Source organism: Gobio gobio (genome assembly GCF_949357685.1).
Source record: "Gobio gobio genome assembly, chromosome: 7".
NCBI classification, from domain to species: Eukaryota; Metazoa; Chordata; class Actinopteri; order Cypriniformes; family Gobionidae; genus Gobio; species Gobio gobio.
The window spans coordinates 6,660,871-6,681,900 of record NC_137103.1 but is presented as its reverse complement, the minus strand read 5'-3'; the positions used below and the strand labels follow the sequence as shown (position 1 = coordinate 6,681,900).

At 36.0% G+C, this 21,030-nt stretch overlaps 1 protein-coding gene and 1 long non-coding RNA gene across 2 annotated transcripts in view; one reads left to right on the top strand and one right to left on the bottom strand.

Annotated features, from left to right (window-relative positions):
* On the bottom strand, positions 1 to 758 carry LOC307129039. The gene is made up of 3 exons (XR_013816845.1): positions 684 to 758; positions 331 to 368; positions 1 to 110 (listed from the first exon to the last, which is right to left on the bottom strand). It is a non-coding gene; the product is annotated as an uncharacterized lncRNA (long non-coding RNA).
* A 1,925-nt stretch (positions 759 to 2,683) lies between these two features.
* Positions 2,684 to 21,030, top strand: part of LOC307129109 (prostaglandin F2 receptor negative regulator-like) — a 37,998-nt gene continuing 19,651 nt past the window's right edge. Inside the window, exons 1-2 of the mRNA XM_079821299.1 lie at positions 2,684 to 3,145; positions 12,023 to 12,394. Coding sequence (XP_079677425.1) covers positions 3,094 to 3,145; positions 12,023 to 12,394 — 424 coding nt within the window. The 5' untranslated portion in view covers positions 2,684 to 3,093. The remainder of the gene's footprint in view (positions 3,146 to 12,022; positions 12,395 to 21,030) is intronic.

Below are 21,030 nucleotides of genomic sequence, written 5' to 3'. Positions count from 1 at the left end.
GTTCTACCAGTCATACTCAATGAAGTCCCTGATGAATGATGCCACGTGTGGATTGAGGCAATCGGGGGTTTTTTTTGGACCACCTTCCCAGTTCGTCTGCTAATCTGGACCTTTGAATTAATCAAATAAAAGACATAAATGTAATTTCGCCAGATAAGACAAATATTAATACAATATATGCTCCCAAAAGTCGGGAATGGCACTTCAAATTAGGCTATTAACAATCTAACGTTATAGTTTCTGCAGCTTGAAGGCAATGAAGTTCAGAAAAATCATGAAATTATTAAAAATATGTTAAGTAAGCTTAACAACAGATAGCTGCTAAGTTACCTCTAGCTGCGTTTTCTCGGCCCGCTTAACTTCAATGTCTGATTCCTCAGGCGGCAACAGCAAGCAAGAGAAAAAAATGAGAGATTATTAAACGGCTACCGCGCCAATAAATACAAAAAATTACACCATTTTAAATTAATGTCATTTCACAATGCTAACGTTAGACTTTAATCAAATTAAAGACGTTAAAAGTGTAATGTTGCCGGATAAGACAAATCTTAATACAGTACAGCCCATGCCATGCTCCCACAAGTTTGAATAGCATTTCACCAATCTCGTTTCTGGGGATTTACGTTCAGAAAAATCATGATGAATCACTATGAAAAATAGGTTAAGTATTAGGCCTAACGTACCTCAGCTGCGTTTTCTTTCAGCTCGAGACCGTCGAGAGTCGGCAGGCTTAGCTCACTCCCTCACGCGCAAGTGGTGACAGGAAAAAAAGTGATCATATTATGTGACGTATCTGCACCAAAAGAGATCACATACACAATTCCAATTTAATTTTTATTTAACAATGCTATCATTTTATAAACTAATGACGTTATCAAATGTTGCCAGACTAGAAAATATATCGAAATCATGCAGAAATATATATTTGTGGTAATACAATTATAAACTGCACACACAACATGAGACGAGTTTACAACGAAGTGTGCTGCTCATTACTCTTTTCTCTTTCAGTGCACTCTTAAAGTTGAACAAACAGGTGACTTTACAAGGGTAAACTTTGGAAATAAATTATGTTACCTTTCTGAAGTAAAAATTCAGATGAAACTGGGAAATCTCGTAGCTTTCCTTGGCTGAAAAAAAATCTTCTAGAAATTGCTGTATTGTGATTCACAGGAAGAAAAAAAATACTGTAGAATTTACCCGCTGTTGAAAAAAGACCATGATGCTTTGCAGATCTACAGCAACATGCTGTATACAGGTTCTACAGTAAGTATTTGCTCATTTTACAGTAATAATGCTGTGAAAACTACAGAAATTTGTTACAGTGTAGGTGTACAGCAAACAAGCTAAACAAAACCCAGAACCAAAAACCCGGCAGTTTTTATAAGGTGTTGACCCCCAAAAAAAGCGTTTAAGCACACAAAAGTGGATACAGGCATGTTATATAACACGGAGAACTACACACACTAGAGGGGAACGTGATCAGCGACAGTAAATATAATATATAAAACTGACTTTTGACTTAACGCTGACAAAATGTTTACAGCACACGTAGGCATACTGAGTGTCCGGATCCCAAAATGTACCAATTCTTCCTGCTGATTAATTTTGTAATTTGTTATAATTTGTAATTTGTTACATTTATATAGCGCTTTTCTTGGCACTCAAAGCGCTTTACATAGAAGGGGGGAATCTCCTCACCCACCACCAATGAGCAGCACCAACTGATGATGCGACGGCAGCCATATTGCTCCAGAACGCCCACCACACACACCAGCTGATTGGTGGAGAGGAGACAGAGCGATGAAGCCAATCGTATATATGTATATGGGGATGATTAGGAGGCCATGAAGGACAGAAGCCAATGGGCAAATTTGGCCAGGATGCCGGGGTTAAACCTCTCTACTCAGGGACAGCTCTGTGTTTTTTAGCTTGTTTGCTGGACACCATTCGCTTGTTAGCCAGGGTTCAAAGTCCAAAGTCCTGTACTTGGATGGAGTACAGCATAGCTTCCAGTTTCTCAGTAGGCTAAATGTGTTTCTGCAATGCTTTATCATCCCCTTGGAATTATAAGTTGTGTACATTTTGGAAGTTTTTATTTAGAAAATAAAAAGGTTATTTCTACACAGTCGAATGGAAGGCAAAAAAAGTAATGTTATTTCCGCCAAATTAAATGTTTGAAAGAAATCAACATTTCTTGTCTTCTGCTCACCAAGGCTGCATTTATTTGGTCAAAGTAAAAACAGTAATATTGTGAAATATTATTCCAGTGTAAAACAGATGTTTTCTGAATATATATAGGCTAGTACAATGTGCAATTTATTCCTGTTTTCAAAGCTGAATTTATTTTTTTTCAATTCTCCAGTCTTCAGTGTCACATGATCCTTCACAAATCATTCTCATAGGAGGATTTGATGCTCAACAAACATTTATGATTATTTTCAGTGTTGAACACAGTTGTGTACAATGTTTTTAGGATTCTTTGAAAGCTTTCTATTTCAGATAAATGCTGCTCTTTTGAACCTTCTATTCATCAAAGAATCCTGGGGAAAAGTGAGCATATTCAACACAAGAGACTTCTTTTTTTTAAGTGCATATCCCAGTCTGAACTGTAGTGCTGTAAGACTTTGAATATTAACACCTGAGCACTCGTGTGGGTTTGCTACTGTCACAATTAAAAACCGTATAAGGATAAAAACATGAGAGACAGACATGATGTAAGCAACACAGCTACAATTAATAACATCGATACTGGGAGTGGGAATTATCAAGAATTGACAATAGTCAATTGTATTGGTGGCACCGAGGGGCCCCCAAATAAAATTCTGCTTAGGGCCCCATAAGGGCTTGGGCCGGCCCTGCGGACACGACTGTGCCAATCCAGCCCTCTGTCCTGAGTTGTATCATGCAGCACGCGCAGATCTACCGCCGTTCACACCGCTAAAGGACTAAACCGCGCGACTCTCGCTAAACTTTAATTCCGCGCTCGTGCCGGGAGACTCGTTCCGCGCGCGCTCACGGGAGGATTTTACACTCTCTGCCCGGTTTGAATGACAAAGGCGATCCCGTGGGAAAATCACGCGCCTTCACAAAATGGATAAAGGAACGGGACTCCTTCGCCCGGTGATTTTGTTTATTGCTCTTGGTGAGTTGAGAAGTTCTTCATTAAGAAACGCATTATTTTAAGGTTGATAAAACTTGTTTGTATTCACTTAGTTTAATTAACAACTAAAAAAGTTAGATTTGCATATCTAGCTTTGTTATTGTTATATAAAATAATTAGTTCAAAATACAATAAGGTCATTTTCATCATAAAACAGTATAATATACTATTATCTTATAGGCTATCTTGAAGAAAATTAGCTTGATTTATTTTAGATGGACCTCAAATTGAGACACTTATTTTCAAATGAGAGCAAAATGTGCTTCTTTATCGATTTCTATAGGTCTGTTAACCCAACATTATAACATTAGTCTGTTAATGAGCCTGAGTTTTTGTTGCTTTCCCACTGTAAATCCCAAAACCAGAGCTGAGGAGTGTGATGTGAAGTGTGTGTCCAGGTCTCAGTTGTCTAATATTGCCTACAGTAGGCCTATTAGTGATCCATTAAGAGAGGTGATTCAGTGTAAAATGTGTTTACTGCCAGCAGATCATATAGAGCAAACCATTATTGGTTTATTTATCCGTTTTCAAACATTACTATGACTGAGTTCAACAATATGCCAAAAATATATGACAGGCGCAATAGGAAAATTGATGAATATCACTTCAAAAAATGTCCACGGTCTCAACAGACAATAATTCACAAAACATGTTTATTTATCCGTTTTCAAACGGTTGTAACACTGACCCCTATAGAACAATATTCCCCTTTAGTTGCGACGAAATGTTTTCAATTCCAGCTTTGAACTCATCCATGACCTAATAAGGTTATTTACAATGATAATTTCCATGACGCGTCTCTTTGAAGTGTACTTTTAAACACCTTTTAAAATTGTTCTCTTCTGGGAAAACAGAGCAAATATTAATGACTCACAGAATGATCATTTCCTCTGACATTACCACACCTTCTGTCTTCATGGCTCCTTAGTTTGAACAACATGGTTTGGACAAACTTGACTGAATTTGGTTTGTATGACTTTAACCCCTGGTTTCACAGACTAGTCTCAGACTAAAATGCATGTTTTAACTGAAAGCTATCTTAAAATATCAATGTCATTGTTTTGTCTCAACATGCACACCAGTAATGTGTTTTTTTTAAAGGTTTTTTTTATAAAAGCTATTAAATGTCCTAATTTAATAATCCTTCCTCAGGCCTAATCCTGGTTTAAACCCTGTCTGTGAAACCGGGCCTTAATGGTTTTGTTCGTATGATATGCCTTTTGATCTGAGGGCTTATACCTTTTAAAAATTGCTAATTTTATATGTCAAACTGACATTTAGAAATCTGGAGTAAAATAAAGTGGTTTCTTTTATTTTAATGAAAATTTTGGCTGATACGATAACAGATAATTCTTTATATTTGAAAGCAGATAACCGATAATTCTTTATATTTGAAAGCCGATAACCGATAACCGATAATTCTTTATATTTGAAAGCGATAACTGATAATTCTTTATATTTGAAAGCCAATAACTTATAATTCTTTATATTTGAAAGCCGATAACCGATAATTCTTTATATTTGAAAGCCAATAACTTATAATTCTTTATATTTGAAAGCCGATAACTGATAATTCTTTATATTTGAAAGCCAATAACTTATAATTCTTTATATTTGAAAGCCGATAACTGATAATTCTTTATATTTAAAAGGGATAGCTGATAATTCTTTATATTTGAAAGCCAATAACCGATAATTATTTATATTTGAAAGCCAATAAACGATAATTCTTTATATTTGAAAGCCAATAACCGATAATTCTTTATATTTGAAAGCCAATAACTGATAATTCTTTATATTTGAAAGCCAATAACCGATAATTCTTTATATTTGAAAGGGATAGCTGATAATTCTTTATATTTAAAAGGGATAGCTGATAATTCTTTATATTTGAAAGCCAATAACCGATAATTCTTTATATTTGAAAGCCGATAACCAATAATTCTTTATATTTGAAAGCCAATAACTGATCATTCTTTATATTTGAAAGCCAATAACCGATAATTCTTTGTATTTGAAAGCGATAACCAATAATTCTTTATATTTGAAAGCCAATAACCGATAATTCTTTATATTTGAAAGCCAATAACCGATCATTCTTTATACTTGAAAGCCAATAACTGATCATTCTTTATATTTGAAAGCCAATAACCGATAATTCTTTATATTTGAAAGCCAATAGCTGATCATTCTTTATATTTGATAGCCAATAACCGATAATTCTTTGTATTTGAAAGCGATAACTGATAATTCTTTGTATTTGAAAGCGATAACTGATAATTCGTTATATTTGAAAGCCGATAACCGATAATTCTTTATATTTGAAAGTCAATAACTGATAATTCTTTACATTTGAAAGCCAATAACCGATAATTCTTTATATTTGAAAGCCAATAACTGATGATGTTTTATATTTGAAAAGCCAATAACTGATAATTCTTTATATATGAAAGCGATAACTGATAATTCTTTATATTTGAAAGCGATAACTGATAATTCTTTATATTTGAAAGCCAATAACCGATAATTCTTTATATTTGAAAGCCAATAACTGATCATTCTTTATATTTGAAAGCCAATAACCGATAATTCTTTGTATTTGAAAGCGATAACCAATAATTCTTTATATTTGAAACCAATAACCAATAATTCTTTATATTTGAAAGCCAATAAACGATAATTCTTTATATTTGAAAGCCAATAACTGATCATTCTTTATATTTGAAACCAATAACCGATAATTCTTTATATTTGAAAGCCAATAACTGATCATTCTTTATATTTGAAAGCCAATAACCGATAATTCTTTGTATTTGAAAGCGATAACTGATAAGTCTTTGTTTTGAAAGCGATAACTGATAATTCTTTATATTTGAAAGCCAATAACTGATAATTCTTTATATTTGAAAGCCAATAACTGATAATTCTTTATATATGAAAGCGATAACTGATAATTCTTTATATTTGAAAGCCAATAACCGATAATTCTTTGTATTTGAAAGCGATAACTGATAATTCTTTATATTTGAAAGCCAATAACCGATAATTCTTTGTATTTGAAAGCGATAACTGATAATTCTTTATATTTGAAAGCCAATAACCGATAATTCTTTGTATTTGAAAGCGATAACTGATAATTCTTTATATTTGAAAGCCAATAACCAATAATTCTTTATATTTGAAAGCGATGACTAACTGATAATATCGGTCATCGGCTTTCAAATATAAAGAATTATCGTTCTGATATATTGGCCTATAAATCTAAATAAAAATGTTATATAATTTTTGAGAGCCTGATTACAGAAACAGAAGTCTCAGCATTAAATACATGTCCCAAACACACAATATTAATGTTCTGATTTTATGATTTTATGTAGTCTATATGACAGACTTGAGCTGCTCATGTTGCACTGAACTGTATTTTCCTTTATTGAAGTGATTCAATCATATTTCAAGAAATTCAAACCCATCATGATGAACAGTGCGTGTCTGAAGTGTCTCAGATGAAGGAAATAATACATTATTAATCAGCTTTAATATATCAGACAAATGTTCTTATCAGCTGATAACGTTAAAAATAAACATATATCTGCTGATAAAGTTAAAAATAAAAATATACCGATATGGTGGCGATATAGCCTATTGGGCATCCCTATTTTTTATGTCTGTTTTCTGTATAGATTTTTCTTTTAGACTCTTTCATGCCACTATCAAAGACACATTTATTTAAAAAAATTAATAGATAATAAAGTGAATGCTTGAAAGTCGTTTTACATTGTGCCTACATATGAATTTATTCACCTAATAAAAACGTTTTTTAAATAGATGAGCTGAACAGGACAGTGAAGGAAAACAAAAACGAAGTGTCCATCATGCATACATATTGTTTAAAAAGCATCACTCCTACTACACTTCTAGAGCTTTATATAATATATAATTTTTTCAATTGTAGTCTTTAAAAAAGGCATCTGAAATAATAAAGTGCAATGCAAAAAAAATTATTTTTCGAAACATATGGATACAATAAAATTCTGAAACGCATCCAATACTCGTTTTCAGATACCAGCGTGTCTCTCTCTCTCTCTCTCTCTCTCTCTCTCTCTCTCTCTCTCTCTCTCTCTCTCTCTCTCTCTCTCTCTCTCTCTCTCACTCTCTCTCTCTCTCTCTCTCTCTCATATCTCTCTGACAGCGAGTGACACACAAACCCTCCTCCACTCACTCACTCGCTTAATTTTCTCCGGATCAATATTATATTGCAGGGCTTGAATTTTGGCGTGGGATTGCGTGGATTGCTCATAATTTGACTCATTTCTCACAGTTTTGTGCTCACACACACATAAAGCCACTTCTCAGGACTAAATTTAGCTCTTTTTCGCTGCTTATTGCGCTTAAACAGTCAAATACACACAATATAATGTCAAAACGCCGGTCTTGGTGAGTATTAGGGCTGTAGCGATACACAAATCTCACGATACGATACAATACATGATATTCAGCTCACGATACGATATATATCACGATATTCAGCCAACGATGCTATTCGATATAATTCGATACCCTTACATCATTTTCTGAAAGACTTAAAGGGGACAAATTGATTTTGGTGACATCTTGTGAGTGTTTCATTTACTTGGATTGAATTAACTGAACTGAAAAATAAAATCATCAATTACACAATATATGTCTCTGACTGGACAGAGAGTCTACAGCTTGCAAATGCTGGACAAAATGAATCAAAGATGTGTTGAGAAAATTAAGCTGCGTTTCCACCGAAATTACCCGGAACTATTTGTACCAGGAACTTTTTTCCCAGGAACTTTTTCTCCCCCAGACCTGCTACAATCTGCGTTTCCACCGCGGTCACTTACTGTCTGCAACAATAAGTGTAGGTGATGCAAGCAGCGCTGCTTTTGCTGATTATGTACACACATTACCAACACTGTTTATTTAAACGTGCACTTTCACCTGGTTTGACCATTTTAATGCAAAATGGGATGATGGGCAATCCAAAATCTGAATGTGTTGTAATAGCTCAATTCCAAAACAAAATATTTTCTATAAAAGGATAATGAGGTTTCAGTCATGACAGATGTGTGAAAAGTTAATTGAATGAAAACAATAGACTGAATTAAGCAGTTGAAAGATTAGGTACTAGACTGCAAGTATTTTATTTTTTATCACAATAACATCTCTTAACATTCACAAAAAAAAAAAAAAAAATCACATGACTAGTATTACAATATGCTTCATTAAATGCATAATTTTAGAGACTTCTTCCTCAAATTTGAAATGAAGCAGGACCACACTTATGGCTTCACTTAAGTTGTGGTTATAAGTTATTATACTACATTCACATAGTTATACATTTAAAAATATAATATTTGGGTTTTCTAGATATGTTTATGTGCATATTCAGAAAGACTTGCGAGCAGCAGCCCTTTTATTTGCTTCCTACACTATATGAATACAATTAGAATGTGGTTATATAGTTAGAATGTGGAAATTAAAGACACAGTGACATTTTACACATTTTACTTTATTTTAGACAGATTAGTTCTTACAAAATTAAAATAAGTGTGCAAAGACAAATAAATTACTAGAACAATAAAATGAAAATATAAAATGTGAAAACAACAATATAAAAAAGTGTATTTTTCAGTAACCTTTCCAAGAGCTGTGCCAACACGTACAATATATAAAGTACAAATGTGGTAGAGCAAATGCTTCATTCAAGCGGCTGGTCATTGTGGCTACTTCTTGAACGACTGGACAAACTGTCCAAGAACAGACAGAAACCCGGTCTGAAAGTCCCTCTGCTTTCTTCCGCTTCTGACTGGTGGAATGCCAGCTCTTGCCTCCTCATCTCTCCTCGGCCTGGCTCTCCAGTAACAGCTGAATATATTGGTCTCGCTGTTCTTGTCCATGCTGCAGGACGGCCCGGTAAGCATCCTCCATGTCCCTCAGTGCATCAAGAAAAGTCAGTCCCTTTTCCTTTTCCCTAAGTAGAAAAATTGCACAGAAACACATGGAAATTAATACACAAGGCAACCATGAAACAATAGAAACCATCAATTAATTATTTAAAGTGTTTTCACTACAAATAATGAACAATTGTTTGCCCAGCTTGAACAATGCCCAGTGTGCAATTTTTATCATGGGCAATTTAAGTTTACAATTAAAAACAACAAAACCATTAAGGATTACACATCAGTTTTTAAATATATACACATTTTTGTCAGCTTTATAACGTACTGGTGACCGCGGGGGAAAACACGCTGGTCTCCGTTGCCTGCGATTCATCAGGGCCACTCGTTACGTCTGGAAAAGCACGTTGAAAAAAGTTACTGCAACGTGTTTAAACACTGCAACGAGTTTAAAAGATGATACCAAGATGATATATTTACCTTCAACCCACTCGGATTCCTGGATGGTTTCCAACAACGCACTAGCCGAGTCTTTCGTTACCGCTGCCCTAGAAAAGGACGGTCTGTGTCCCAGCAACGCGTCCAGGCGGTCATACCACTTGTTGATACGCCGGTCGGAACCGCTCCGGTTGTTATGATCCTTTAATTTCTTGTAATCTTGTCTTAATTTCTTCAACTTCTCTCTGCACTGTTTTCCAGTGTGACTGGAACCGAGTCGATATCTTCAGGTAACGTTATACCTTTTCATTATGGGTCGCCGTTTCCAGTTCCCGCTGGATGTCCTCCTCCGCATATATGCTCAAAGCCTGAACCTCGTCGTCGGTCCATCGGTCGAATTTTTTGTTGAACTCCATTGTTGCAAAAAAAATATTTTCTGAACGCAAAACCCACGGAACCCACCTCGCAAAAGACTTGTAAATATGGCGGTGGAAAAAAAAATAGTTGCGAGAGCTCAACCAATCAGCATGTTCAGCGCCCAAGTCCCACCCCCGAAAGTTCGCGAACTTTTGAAAAGTCCCACCTCGCAAGCAGGGCCGTTTGGAGGGGGAAATATTTACCCGGAACTTCATTTAGACCCTGGTTCCTGCGGTCGAAACACACCGAGTTCCCCCCCAAAGTTCCTGGTTCCGGGGTAAAGTTCCTGCGGTGGAAACGCGGCTTTAGTTCCATTTATTGAAACAGTGCAAACTGTAGCTTACAAGCCTTTAAAAAGTAAATAAAGTGCAGTATTGCAATTAACAATGGAGTTTTAAAAATTGCAGCAAGTGGCCTGTTCTAAACAGTTTCTTTGACAGCTTTTTTAGCTTGACACTGACACTTGGTAGTATTCCCAGAGTATTTCACGTTTGTGTCAGCTTGCAAATCAACCGCGATGCTTTTGTCTAAGTCAAGGGTCTCCAACCTTTTTTCATTTGAGAGCTACTTTTTAAAAAAGAAAGTCAAAGAGAGCTACTCATGTTATATAATACTTAAAACTCTTAAATAATGCATCATAATTCTCATATTAACAACTATCCAAACTGTTTTACACCTGAAAGAGTATAGTAGTAGTTCCAGTGATCGGTACAATACCATTATTTTTTTTTAAATCAATGTTTTATTATATATGATGATAATCATAAGTAAATAATACATAAACATGTAAAGGCTGTATGCTGTTTAAAGTAAACATTGTTTATAAATGAAAGATCAAGTGAAAAATAAGCAACCATTAATAATTATATAATTAGTATTATTTATTTCATAATTATTATTATTAGTAGAGACGTATTATTATTACATAGAGACGGAGCTAAATTTACTGTAGTCTACAATCTGTAGTCAATTTCTTCACGTTAAACCAAACTTTTATTTTGACGGGTTGCCGTGAATACCAGCGTCTCATTCAGCACTCATTCAGTGCCCTGACTACTGAACCAGGAGCTGATTGAGACACACCCAGTTTTCTCAAATGAAACGGTAAATTCTCATGAAGTGAAGGTTTATGCGTTCGTGTCGGCAGAGACGACAAGAGCAAGTGCGCGAGCGGCGCCCTTCATCCACACAGAAGCAGAACATGCAGGAGTAATATTTAAATAGTATTTTGCAGTTTATTATTTACCGACACTAGTATATATATTCGGCTTCAGTCTGGAGCCCTGCGCTTAAATTAACACGGAAGCGACTGAACGCAGCTGCTATGGTGAGCTATTTTTAGAACAGACCCGCGGGCAACTCATGTGGTCCTTGCGGGCGACTCATGTTGTTGACCTGAGTCTAAGTCGTCGCTTTCCTTCTTTTTAAACCCAAAGTGCTCCCACACATCTGCTTTTAAGCATGAAGGTGCTGGATTTATATTCACCGCCATTTTCTTGAATCTCCTCGCTCTGACTCCGTAAACAGGAAGAGGTAGACGTCGGTGTCTGTTTAAAGTTAGTAGTAAGGGTAACTTGCTCTACAGCGACACTAGCGGCTGGCTGACCAAATCGCTCTTCCTGCAACACAAATGGGGGTAAACACGTAGATTTGAATGGGACTTATGTATCGATACTCGCGGCTTAAAAATCGATACTTTCTTGGGGGAAAAAAATATCGATTTATATCGTAGAATCGATCAAATTGCTCAGCCTTAGTGAGTATTCATGTGATCACAGTCAGTTCTGTTTGAAGTGAAGGTAAGAAACAGTTGAGAAAGAAAACGCACGTGTAACAGTGTAATGGATCCGTGCGTCAGCTCTTAAAGTGACAGCAGCCTAATAAAAATATCTATATTGCTGTTTTTTCCCATGGTATCAATGTCAAAATTGTGGCCTGTGAAAATGCTGAGTGGCTTTAACTTTGGAAAACCACTAACCACAGTGACTAGTGAGCAAAAAAGCCCTGGTGATGCTGTATATCTGATCATACCGTTGTCCATTAGTGTGTATATGTGAGCTCTCTTGTCTTCTTCTCTCAGTGGCGGTCAGTGAGAGCCGTGTGGTGAAGGTTCCAGTCAGTCCTCTGGTGCACGTCGAGGGACAGGCCGTCTCCATTCGCTGCAATGTGTCTGACTACACGGGACCCCTCGATCAGGATTTCGAGTGGTCCATGATCCAGGCCGGAGAGAAACAGCTCCTGCTCGTCTCCACCTTCGACCATTCCTTCACGGACCCTGCAGTGAGGGACCGGGTCAACAGCGGGGACATCAGTTATAAGAAGCTGGGCGATGATTCTGTGGAGCTCCGATTCAAGAAGGTCAGAGCGACAGACAGCGGCGTGTATCGCTGCAGCACCCCGAGCACAGATTCGGTCATCAGCGGGAACTACCACGCCGACGTGGAGCTCAAAGGTCAGTCGAGCCTGCGTTTACCAGCTCATTGAGCCTCTGCCATGTTCTCACTGAGCAAAAGCAGCTTCATTTATTCATAGTAGGCTCCATCTGGGAGTAAGACTTCAACGTCTCGCTCCGTCTGCCAGAACTAAATGAAACCATTTATTTATTTAGAATAAAAAACTGACAACGACTTCAAAATATACAAAGAGAAAAATGATCAGAAAAAGTTGGGACAGTATGGAAAACGCAAAAAAAAAAGAAAAAAAAAGTGATTTCTAAATTTACTTTGACTTGTATTTCATTGCAGACAATATGATCACAAAATATTTCATGTTTTTTCTGGTCAACTTCATGTCATTTGTAAATATGCATCCTTTCCTGTCATTCAGACCTGCAACACATTTCAAAAAAACTTGGGACAGGAGCAATTTAGGGCTAGTAATGAGGTAAAATGGTTAAGTGAAGTTTTAGTAACTAATTTCGGGAGGAGCACGTCCAGATAATTAAACCTTTCTAAATAATGGAGCACGCCAGATAATGCAAATCTAATCAAACCCAAGTGGAGCACGCCCAGATAATTAAAACCTAATTAAACACGAGTGGAGCATACTGAACTAATCAATTCAATCAACAACAGGAGGAGTGTTTATATACAACTTACTCACCTTCCTTTCGTTGACAGTTTCTTAGCATCCCTCCACCACCCCATCTCCTCACTTAATTGAATAAAAACCTATTAGACGTCAACTCAATCCATAACGCAATACAGTCTAGTTCTAGACCAATCCTATCACGGGGGGGGGTCATCCAGACTGTTACCAGCAACAAGTCCAAAAGCCAGGGTCTGTCATGGTATGGGGTTGTGTCAGTGCCCTTGGAAAAGATAACTTGCACTTCTGTGAAGGCACCATTAATGCTGAAAAGTACATAGAAATTTCGAGCATAATATGCTGCCTTCAAGAAGACATCTTTTCCAGGGACGTCCATGCATATTTCAACAAGACAATGCAAAACCACATTCTGCACACATTACAAAGTCCTGGCTGTGGAGGAAGAGGGTACGGGTACTTGACTGGCCTGCCTGCAGTCCCGACCTGTCTCCAATAGAGAATGTGTGGTGCATTTTGAAGCGCAAAATGCGACAACGAAGACCCCGTACTGTTGCCCACCTTAAGACTTGTTTGCAGGAAGAATGGGACAAAATTACACCTGAAACACTTCATCACTTGGTGTCTTCAGTCCCTAAACGTCTTTTAAGTGTTGTGAAAAGGAATGGCAACATTACAAAGTGGTAAATGCTTTACTGTCCCAACTTTTTTTTAAATTTGTTGCAGGTCTGAATGACAGGAAAGGATGCATATTTACAAATGACATGAAGTTGACCAGACAAAACATGAAATATTTTGTGTTCATATTGTCTGCAATGAAATACAAGTTAAAGTAAATTTAGAAATCACTTCTTTTTTTTTTGCGTTTTCCATACTGTCCCAACTTTTTCTGATTTGGGGTTGTAATTATATGACCAGCACCAGTATGATACGCTACAGTATGTTGTAATGTATCCATTCTTTAGGAAGAGATGATTGCGTTCACTCGTGCTCTGCAGCTTGAACTGATGCGTCAAGAGCCGTTGAAAAGTTACAACACTCTATTTCTATGGCTCTGGACGCGTCTATACAGTGATCAGTCACGCCACATTAAAGAGCGTCAAAGCGGTGTTTATCGTTTTAATTTCCTGATAAAATGGACTGAATACTTAATATGTTCATGTGGGAACTTAGATTGAAGTGTTCCTCGTGTAAAACAAGCCTGTCAGAACCGCTGGGTACACACGTGCACCGAACCGAAAGCCCTGTACCGAAACGCTTCGGTACCAATACATGTACCGTTACACCCCTATAGTTGATACATGAGGCGTTTATGTGTCATATAATATGATATAGTGAGAATATGGAGGAACAAAAACAGCTCAGTTTTATCCAGAGGCTCAAACTGAGCAAAAATATGCGATTTTGTGCAGACACTGATTTGTATATGGACAATAGTAAGATGAAATTCTGATGCTGTAGGGCTGGACACTTTTTGTGGAAACTTTTGGAAATGTTCAGCCCCTTTGCAACCCTAGGGGCCAGATGTTCAACAAGTTTAATCTGGATTAGGAAACCCCATGTTTTGCTATCCAGGATCAGGTAATCCATTTTACCGTTGTGCTGGTTTTTCAAAGCAAAATTGGATTGGATCACCCTGATCCAGATACACAATCTAATCTGGATTGACGAGAGAACGGGCAAATAAATGTAATTTTGTGTGATTCAATGTTCATTTGAGAAAGATGCAGGATCAGTGAAAGATGCAGTTCTCCATTCACATAAAAAATGAAGAATAAACTATATTTCTGATCATTTTCTTGAAGATATTTGTTTTGGCCTGCATTTATTCGATCAAAAATACAGTAAAAACAGTGAAATATTACTCCAGTGTAAATCAGCTGTTCTCTATGTGAATATATAGTAAAGTGTAATGTATTCCTGTGATCAAAGCTGAATTTATCATCATTACTCCAGTCTTCAGTGTCACATGATCCTTCACAAATCATTCTCATATGGCCTAAATTAATACACGATTGATTAACTTTTTCGAACATTATTCTTTAACATTGTCTTTATAACATTTTTACTGTACATCTATGAAATGCACTTTCTGTAAAGCTGCTTTGAAACAATGTGTATTGTGAAAAGCGCTATACAAATAAATTTGAATTGAATTGAATTGAATATGAGGATTTGAGCTCAAGAGACTTTTATTATATTTATCACAGTTATAAACGGTTTAATATTTTACTCAGGATTCTTGAATAAACTTTTCAAAAGAACAGCATTTATTTGAAATAGAAATGTAACGAGTTATAAATGATTTTACTGTCATATTTGATCAATTTATTGCATATTTTGGATATTTTGAATCCATTCAGCCGATCTCCGGGTCTGGTGGTAGCACTTTTAGCATAGTTTAGCATAGATCGTCGAATCTGATTAGACCGTAAGCATCTCGCTCAAAAAATGACCAAAGAGTTTCGATATTTTCCTATTTAAAACGGGACTCTTCTGTTGTTACATCGTGTACTAAGACCGACAGAAAATGAGAAGTTGTGATTTTCTAGGCTGATATGGCTAGGAACTATACTCTCATTCCTGCGTAATAATCAACAAACCATGAGTGTAGCGGCGCAATGATATTACACAGCGCCTGAAAATAGTCCCCAGCACTCTCTGTGACAGCAGGTTGTCATGTTGGTTATGTTGACGGAAGTTAGCCTATTTTCAGGCTCTGTGGGTCGGTCTTAGTACACGATGTATCTACAGAAGAGTCAAGTTATAAATAGGAAAAATATTGAAACTCTTTGGTCATTTTTTTTTTTGAGCGAGATGCTAACGGTCTAATCAGATTCAATGATCTATGCTAAGCTATGCTAAATATGCTACCGCCAGACCCGGAGATCGGCTGAATGGATTCGAAAACTGTAAAACTCAACAGTTTAACTCTAGGGGAGACGGAAAATTAGCCTATTTTCAAAAAAAGAGGAGTATTACTTTTAAAGGCACAATATGTACGATTTTTGGATTTAAAATATCCAATATCCACTGGAAGAGTGTTATATATTTTGTTGACTTGTGTACTTATTTATCCCAAATTTTTAAATCCAGAGGAATAAGTGATTTTAACCAGGACACGAACCGTCGCCTATCAATGACATCATCCCCGCGTTACCCTCAATTTTGTAGAAAACATGGAAACCCTAAAGACGCTTTAATATCTGATGTGTTTTATTAGACACTGTTTGGATCATTGATGGACTGAAACTGATCATTGTTCTCCAGCTCAACACAGTTTTTTTTTTTTTTCAAAATATATTTATTGGCATTTGTTTGAAGATTAGAACAATAAATAAATGAATAAATATTAATGAAAGAAAAAAAAAAAAAAAAACACAAAAAAAAAACACAAAAAAAAGAAATATTGAAATAAATAAATAAACATTACATGACATTTAGAACAAAACTAAAACATAAAATTAAACAAGTGAGACATACATTTTGATACATCACAGTTCACAGCCTTTCATTGTGTAGTTTAACTTCGCTACTTTAACAGGAGTATTTAGTTATTTTGCTGGAATACAGGAACTGCATTACACACTGGGCATGTCCAAAACACAAGAAATGGATATAGTTTAATCATCCCATATTGTCTGGTCTACTTGGTTACAATAGTGCAAAAAAGGGGTCCAAATTTTGTAAAAGTCTTTTAGTTTCCCTTTAACTACGTAAGTCAGTTTTTCCATAGCAAGGTTACTGGTCATTCCTTTAAACCATTGGTTAGACGAGGGTCCTTGGGTCTCCTTCCATTTTAAAGCAATAGCGCGCTTTGCCTGGAGCAAACTAAAATCAACCAGTTTGCGCTTTCTTGCATTCATCTCCAAATTCACTGGGTATATATGAAATAGACAAAGTTTGGGTGCAAGAGGAACATTTTCTTCAGTCAATTTACCAATCAAGAAAACAATCTTCTTCCAAAATCTTTGAATCTCATTACACTCCCATATACAATGATAAAGGGTACCAATTTCTTGTTTGCATTTTAAACAGCTCTCAGGAATATTTGGATTAAATTTATGCAATTTGACTGGGGTAATGTAGGTCCGCATAAGCCATTTATATTGCAGCAATTTAACCCCAGTATTGACACTGTGATTTTGGGCAAACAAACAAGATTCCATCCACTCTTCTTTAGATATGTCTTCTTGAAGATCATTCTTCCATGCTGTTAAATAAGATAATGAATTCTCTTTTGATCCTTCTAAAAGTATATTGTAAAAGAATGACAGATTGCCCTTTTCCCTTAAATGTTTTAAAGTGTGATTTTCAATAGTTGACAAAAGGGGTTCTGAATAAGTTTTGGTTTCAGAATATATAAAACTTCTTATTTGTAAATACTTGAAAAAATGTTTCTGAGGGATATCATGTTTTCTCATCAGTTGTTGAAATGACATCATTATACCTCCCTCATATAAATCTTTTACTTGGCTTACTCCCTTATACATCCAATTTTTAAATCCCTTGTCACTTCTTCCAGGCACAAAATTTGTATTACCCCAGATTGGTGACAGACCTGATAATGTAATTGCTTCATCTAAGAAATTATGTGCGTCATACCATACAGAAATGGTATTCCTAAGGAAAGGATTGTGCGTAGTTTTTTTGAGCATTTTAATTGAAGAAGAGTAAAGATACATCTGTAATGGAATTATTATTCCATTTTTTTCTATATCTATCCATGCTGGATGGTCTGTATCTATAAAGTAGTACATAGCAGAACAAAGCTGTGCTGCCCAATAGTAAAGCTTAATATTTGGTACTTTAAGCCCTCCTCGTTCGTATGGTAGATAGAGTAAGGACAGACGTAGCCGAGGGCGCTTGTTATTCCATATAAATCTTGTGAATGTTTTCTTGAGTGTAGAAAAGAAGGAAGCTGGAAGGGGTAGAGGAATTGACTGGAAAAGGTATAAAAATTTGGGTAGAATTGACATTTTTATGATACTTATACGTCCAATAATAGAAATTGGCAATGCGTTCCACCTCTCGAGCGAGTCAGTTACTTTCTTTACTATTGGGTCGTAATTAATCTGAATAATTTCCTTTAAATTTGGGGTTATCTTAATTCCTAAATATGTAAAGCCTTCGGGAGAGCTGGTGAATTGCCTACAGGTCAGAGAGTTTCTCATTTCATCCTCATTCAATAATAGCAATGCACTTTTATTATTATTAATTTTGTAACCTGAAAATTCTCCAAAAGCTGTGAATGTGAGTGCTTGAATAGAAGGGTCTAGATTTGTAAGAAATGCCACAATATCATCTGCAAACAGAGATAAGCGGTGTTCCCTCTCACCTATTGTTATGCCTTTCATTTCAGGACTAGTCCGAATTGTCATTGCATGCGGTTCTACTGCAAATAAAAATAACAGAGGAGACAGTGGACACCCCTGGCGAGTACCTCTACTTAAATTAAAAGGTTTTGAAATTTGGCTATTTGTAATTATTTCTGCCTGTGGATCATTATAAAGTAATCTAATCCATTTAATATACCCATCACCGAGCCCAAATCTCTTAAGTACCTCGAAAAGGTATCCCCATTCAATCCTGTCGAAGGCTTTTTCCGCATCCAACGACAGGATTGCATGGTCCTTGGCATTTTGTTTTTTATATATTATATTTAAGACTCTGCGTATGTTATGGAAGGCTTGTCTTCCAAGCACAAACCCATTTTGATCATTCATAATAAGGTTCGGTATATGCATTTCAATTCTCTTAGCAAGGACCTTACAAAGAATTTTTGTATCGCAAGACATTAAAGATATGGGCCTATAAGAAGATTTTTCATTGGCAGGTTTGCCTGGCTTTAATATAAGAGTAATTAGTGCTGATCTTAATGAAGGAGGCAGTATTCCCTTTTCAAATGACTCATTGAACATTTCAAGCAAGTGTGGTAGAAGTTTCCCTGCAAAAGTTTTATAAATTTCTATTGGGAGGCTATCAGGTCCAGGGGCTTTTCCACTATTCATGCCCTGTAGTGCCTCTAAAAGCTCTTCTAGGCTTAGATTTATGTCTAAATTACTTTTCGACCCCTCAGATAATTTGGGAAAATCAAGTTTATCAAGAAAGCGGTCTTGCCCTTCTAAATCGTTGGTGTATTCAGTTTTGTACAGATTTTCATAATACAATTTGAAAATATTATTTATTTCCAATGGATCTACAATCTTTGCCCCATTTTGTAAAGTTAATGAATTAATGGCTCTGTCTGTTTGTATTTTCTTAATTCTCCATGCAAGCAATTTTCCAGGTTTTTCTCCCTGATCGTAATATGATTGCTTTAGCCACATTAAGTTATTGGCTATTTTACTGCTAGTTAATTCATTATATTGGGCTTTTAATAAAATAAGTTCTTTCCGCTTTACAGGGTCGTTGTTGCTAAAGAGGTGTTGCTCTAATACTTTAATTTGTTTTTCCAGATTTTCTAATTGTGTATTATACGTTTTGGATTTATATCTTGTATAACTTAATATCTCCCCTCTAATATAGGCCTTGAAGGCCTCCCATTTGACTGAAGCACTCGTCTGGTTTGTGTTAATTAGAAAATATAGGTCTATTTTATTATCCAGAAATGTAACAAAATCAGGGTCCAATAGCCATCTTGCTTGAAATCTAAATCTGGGAGGGGAAAATATGAGATTTTCCATTTGGACTGTAAACGTAATAGGGGCATGATCAGACAATAAGATACTGTCATACCAGCATTTACCAACTTTGGACACTAGACTATTAGAAATTAAAAAATAATCTATTCTTGAGTGCGTTTTGTATGTGTTTGAGAAGCAAGAGTATTCTTTTTTGCTCGGGTTAAGATACCGCCATATCTCTACCAAATTCAGATCACTTATATACTTTAGGATAATTTTTTTAGACTGTTGATGGGTATTATCTATTCCAGAAGAGCGGTCGTGGACTGGGTTTAGTACACAATTAAAATCTCCTCCAATTACATAATGTCCAGGATAAGATGAAATTGTGAGAAAGAAGTTCTGGTAAAAGGAAGGGTCATCCATATTAGGAGCGTATATATTTACTAGATTAATTTGTGTTGTTAAAATCGTACCATTAAGAACTATGTATCTCCCAAAAGGATCTATATGTTGCTGTTTTAACTGAAATGGAACAGACTTGTGTATAAGGATCATGACTCCTCTAGCTCGAGAGGTGAAAGAAGCATTAAAAACCTGCCCTGGCCCCCTTTTCGTGACCCTGCTAATATCAATATCTTCTTTTAGTAAATGAGTTTCCTGTAGAAAATTTATATTTGATCCCATTTGTTTCAATCGACCTAATACTTGTTTAAGCTTTACCAAATTATTTAGTCCTCTTATATTCCAGCTACATATATTTATCTCCGAATTACGGATCATATTTATCTTTTATTACAGTGTATATAGCTGTGTCCAAGCACCACATAAAAAAAGAAGAAAAGGAAAAGGAAAAAGAAAAAAAAGAAAGAGAAGAAAAAAAAAAAAAAAAAAAAGATTCCTCAACATCCACCCACCCCCACTACCACCCACCATGCAGTCCCCCAAACGGAAAGCATGAAAATACCCCCCAATAACCAACTTTTGTTATGAAACACGGTTGATCCATATAATATGGAGCAACATATTGCAAGCCCTCAAACATTATTCTCACCTTTGGGCTCGCTAACTAAAAAAAAGAAAAAAAGCAACAAGTGGACCACGAACCTTGCTCAATCACACTTCCACCCATAGAACAAAGGTATAATTCAAATTCACCCGGGTCCCGTTATTCACAAACGTATTAACCTAACCTAACATATGTACATAATGTTAAACTACATTTAAACAGATAAGATATTTTGCAGAGGTAGTTATCCCAGTTCTGAATCTGGTAGACTATGGTAATGTTTTCACATAAATTCGATCATTTTAATAACTAAAAAACGTTACATTTGCTTAATAAACAAGGGAATTGAGTCTTGTCAATAAGCCTCCACTTGCTTGCTTTAAGCAGTGGTACGCAATGACCGAATGA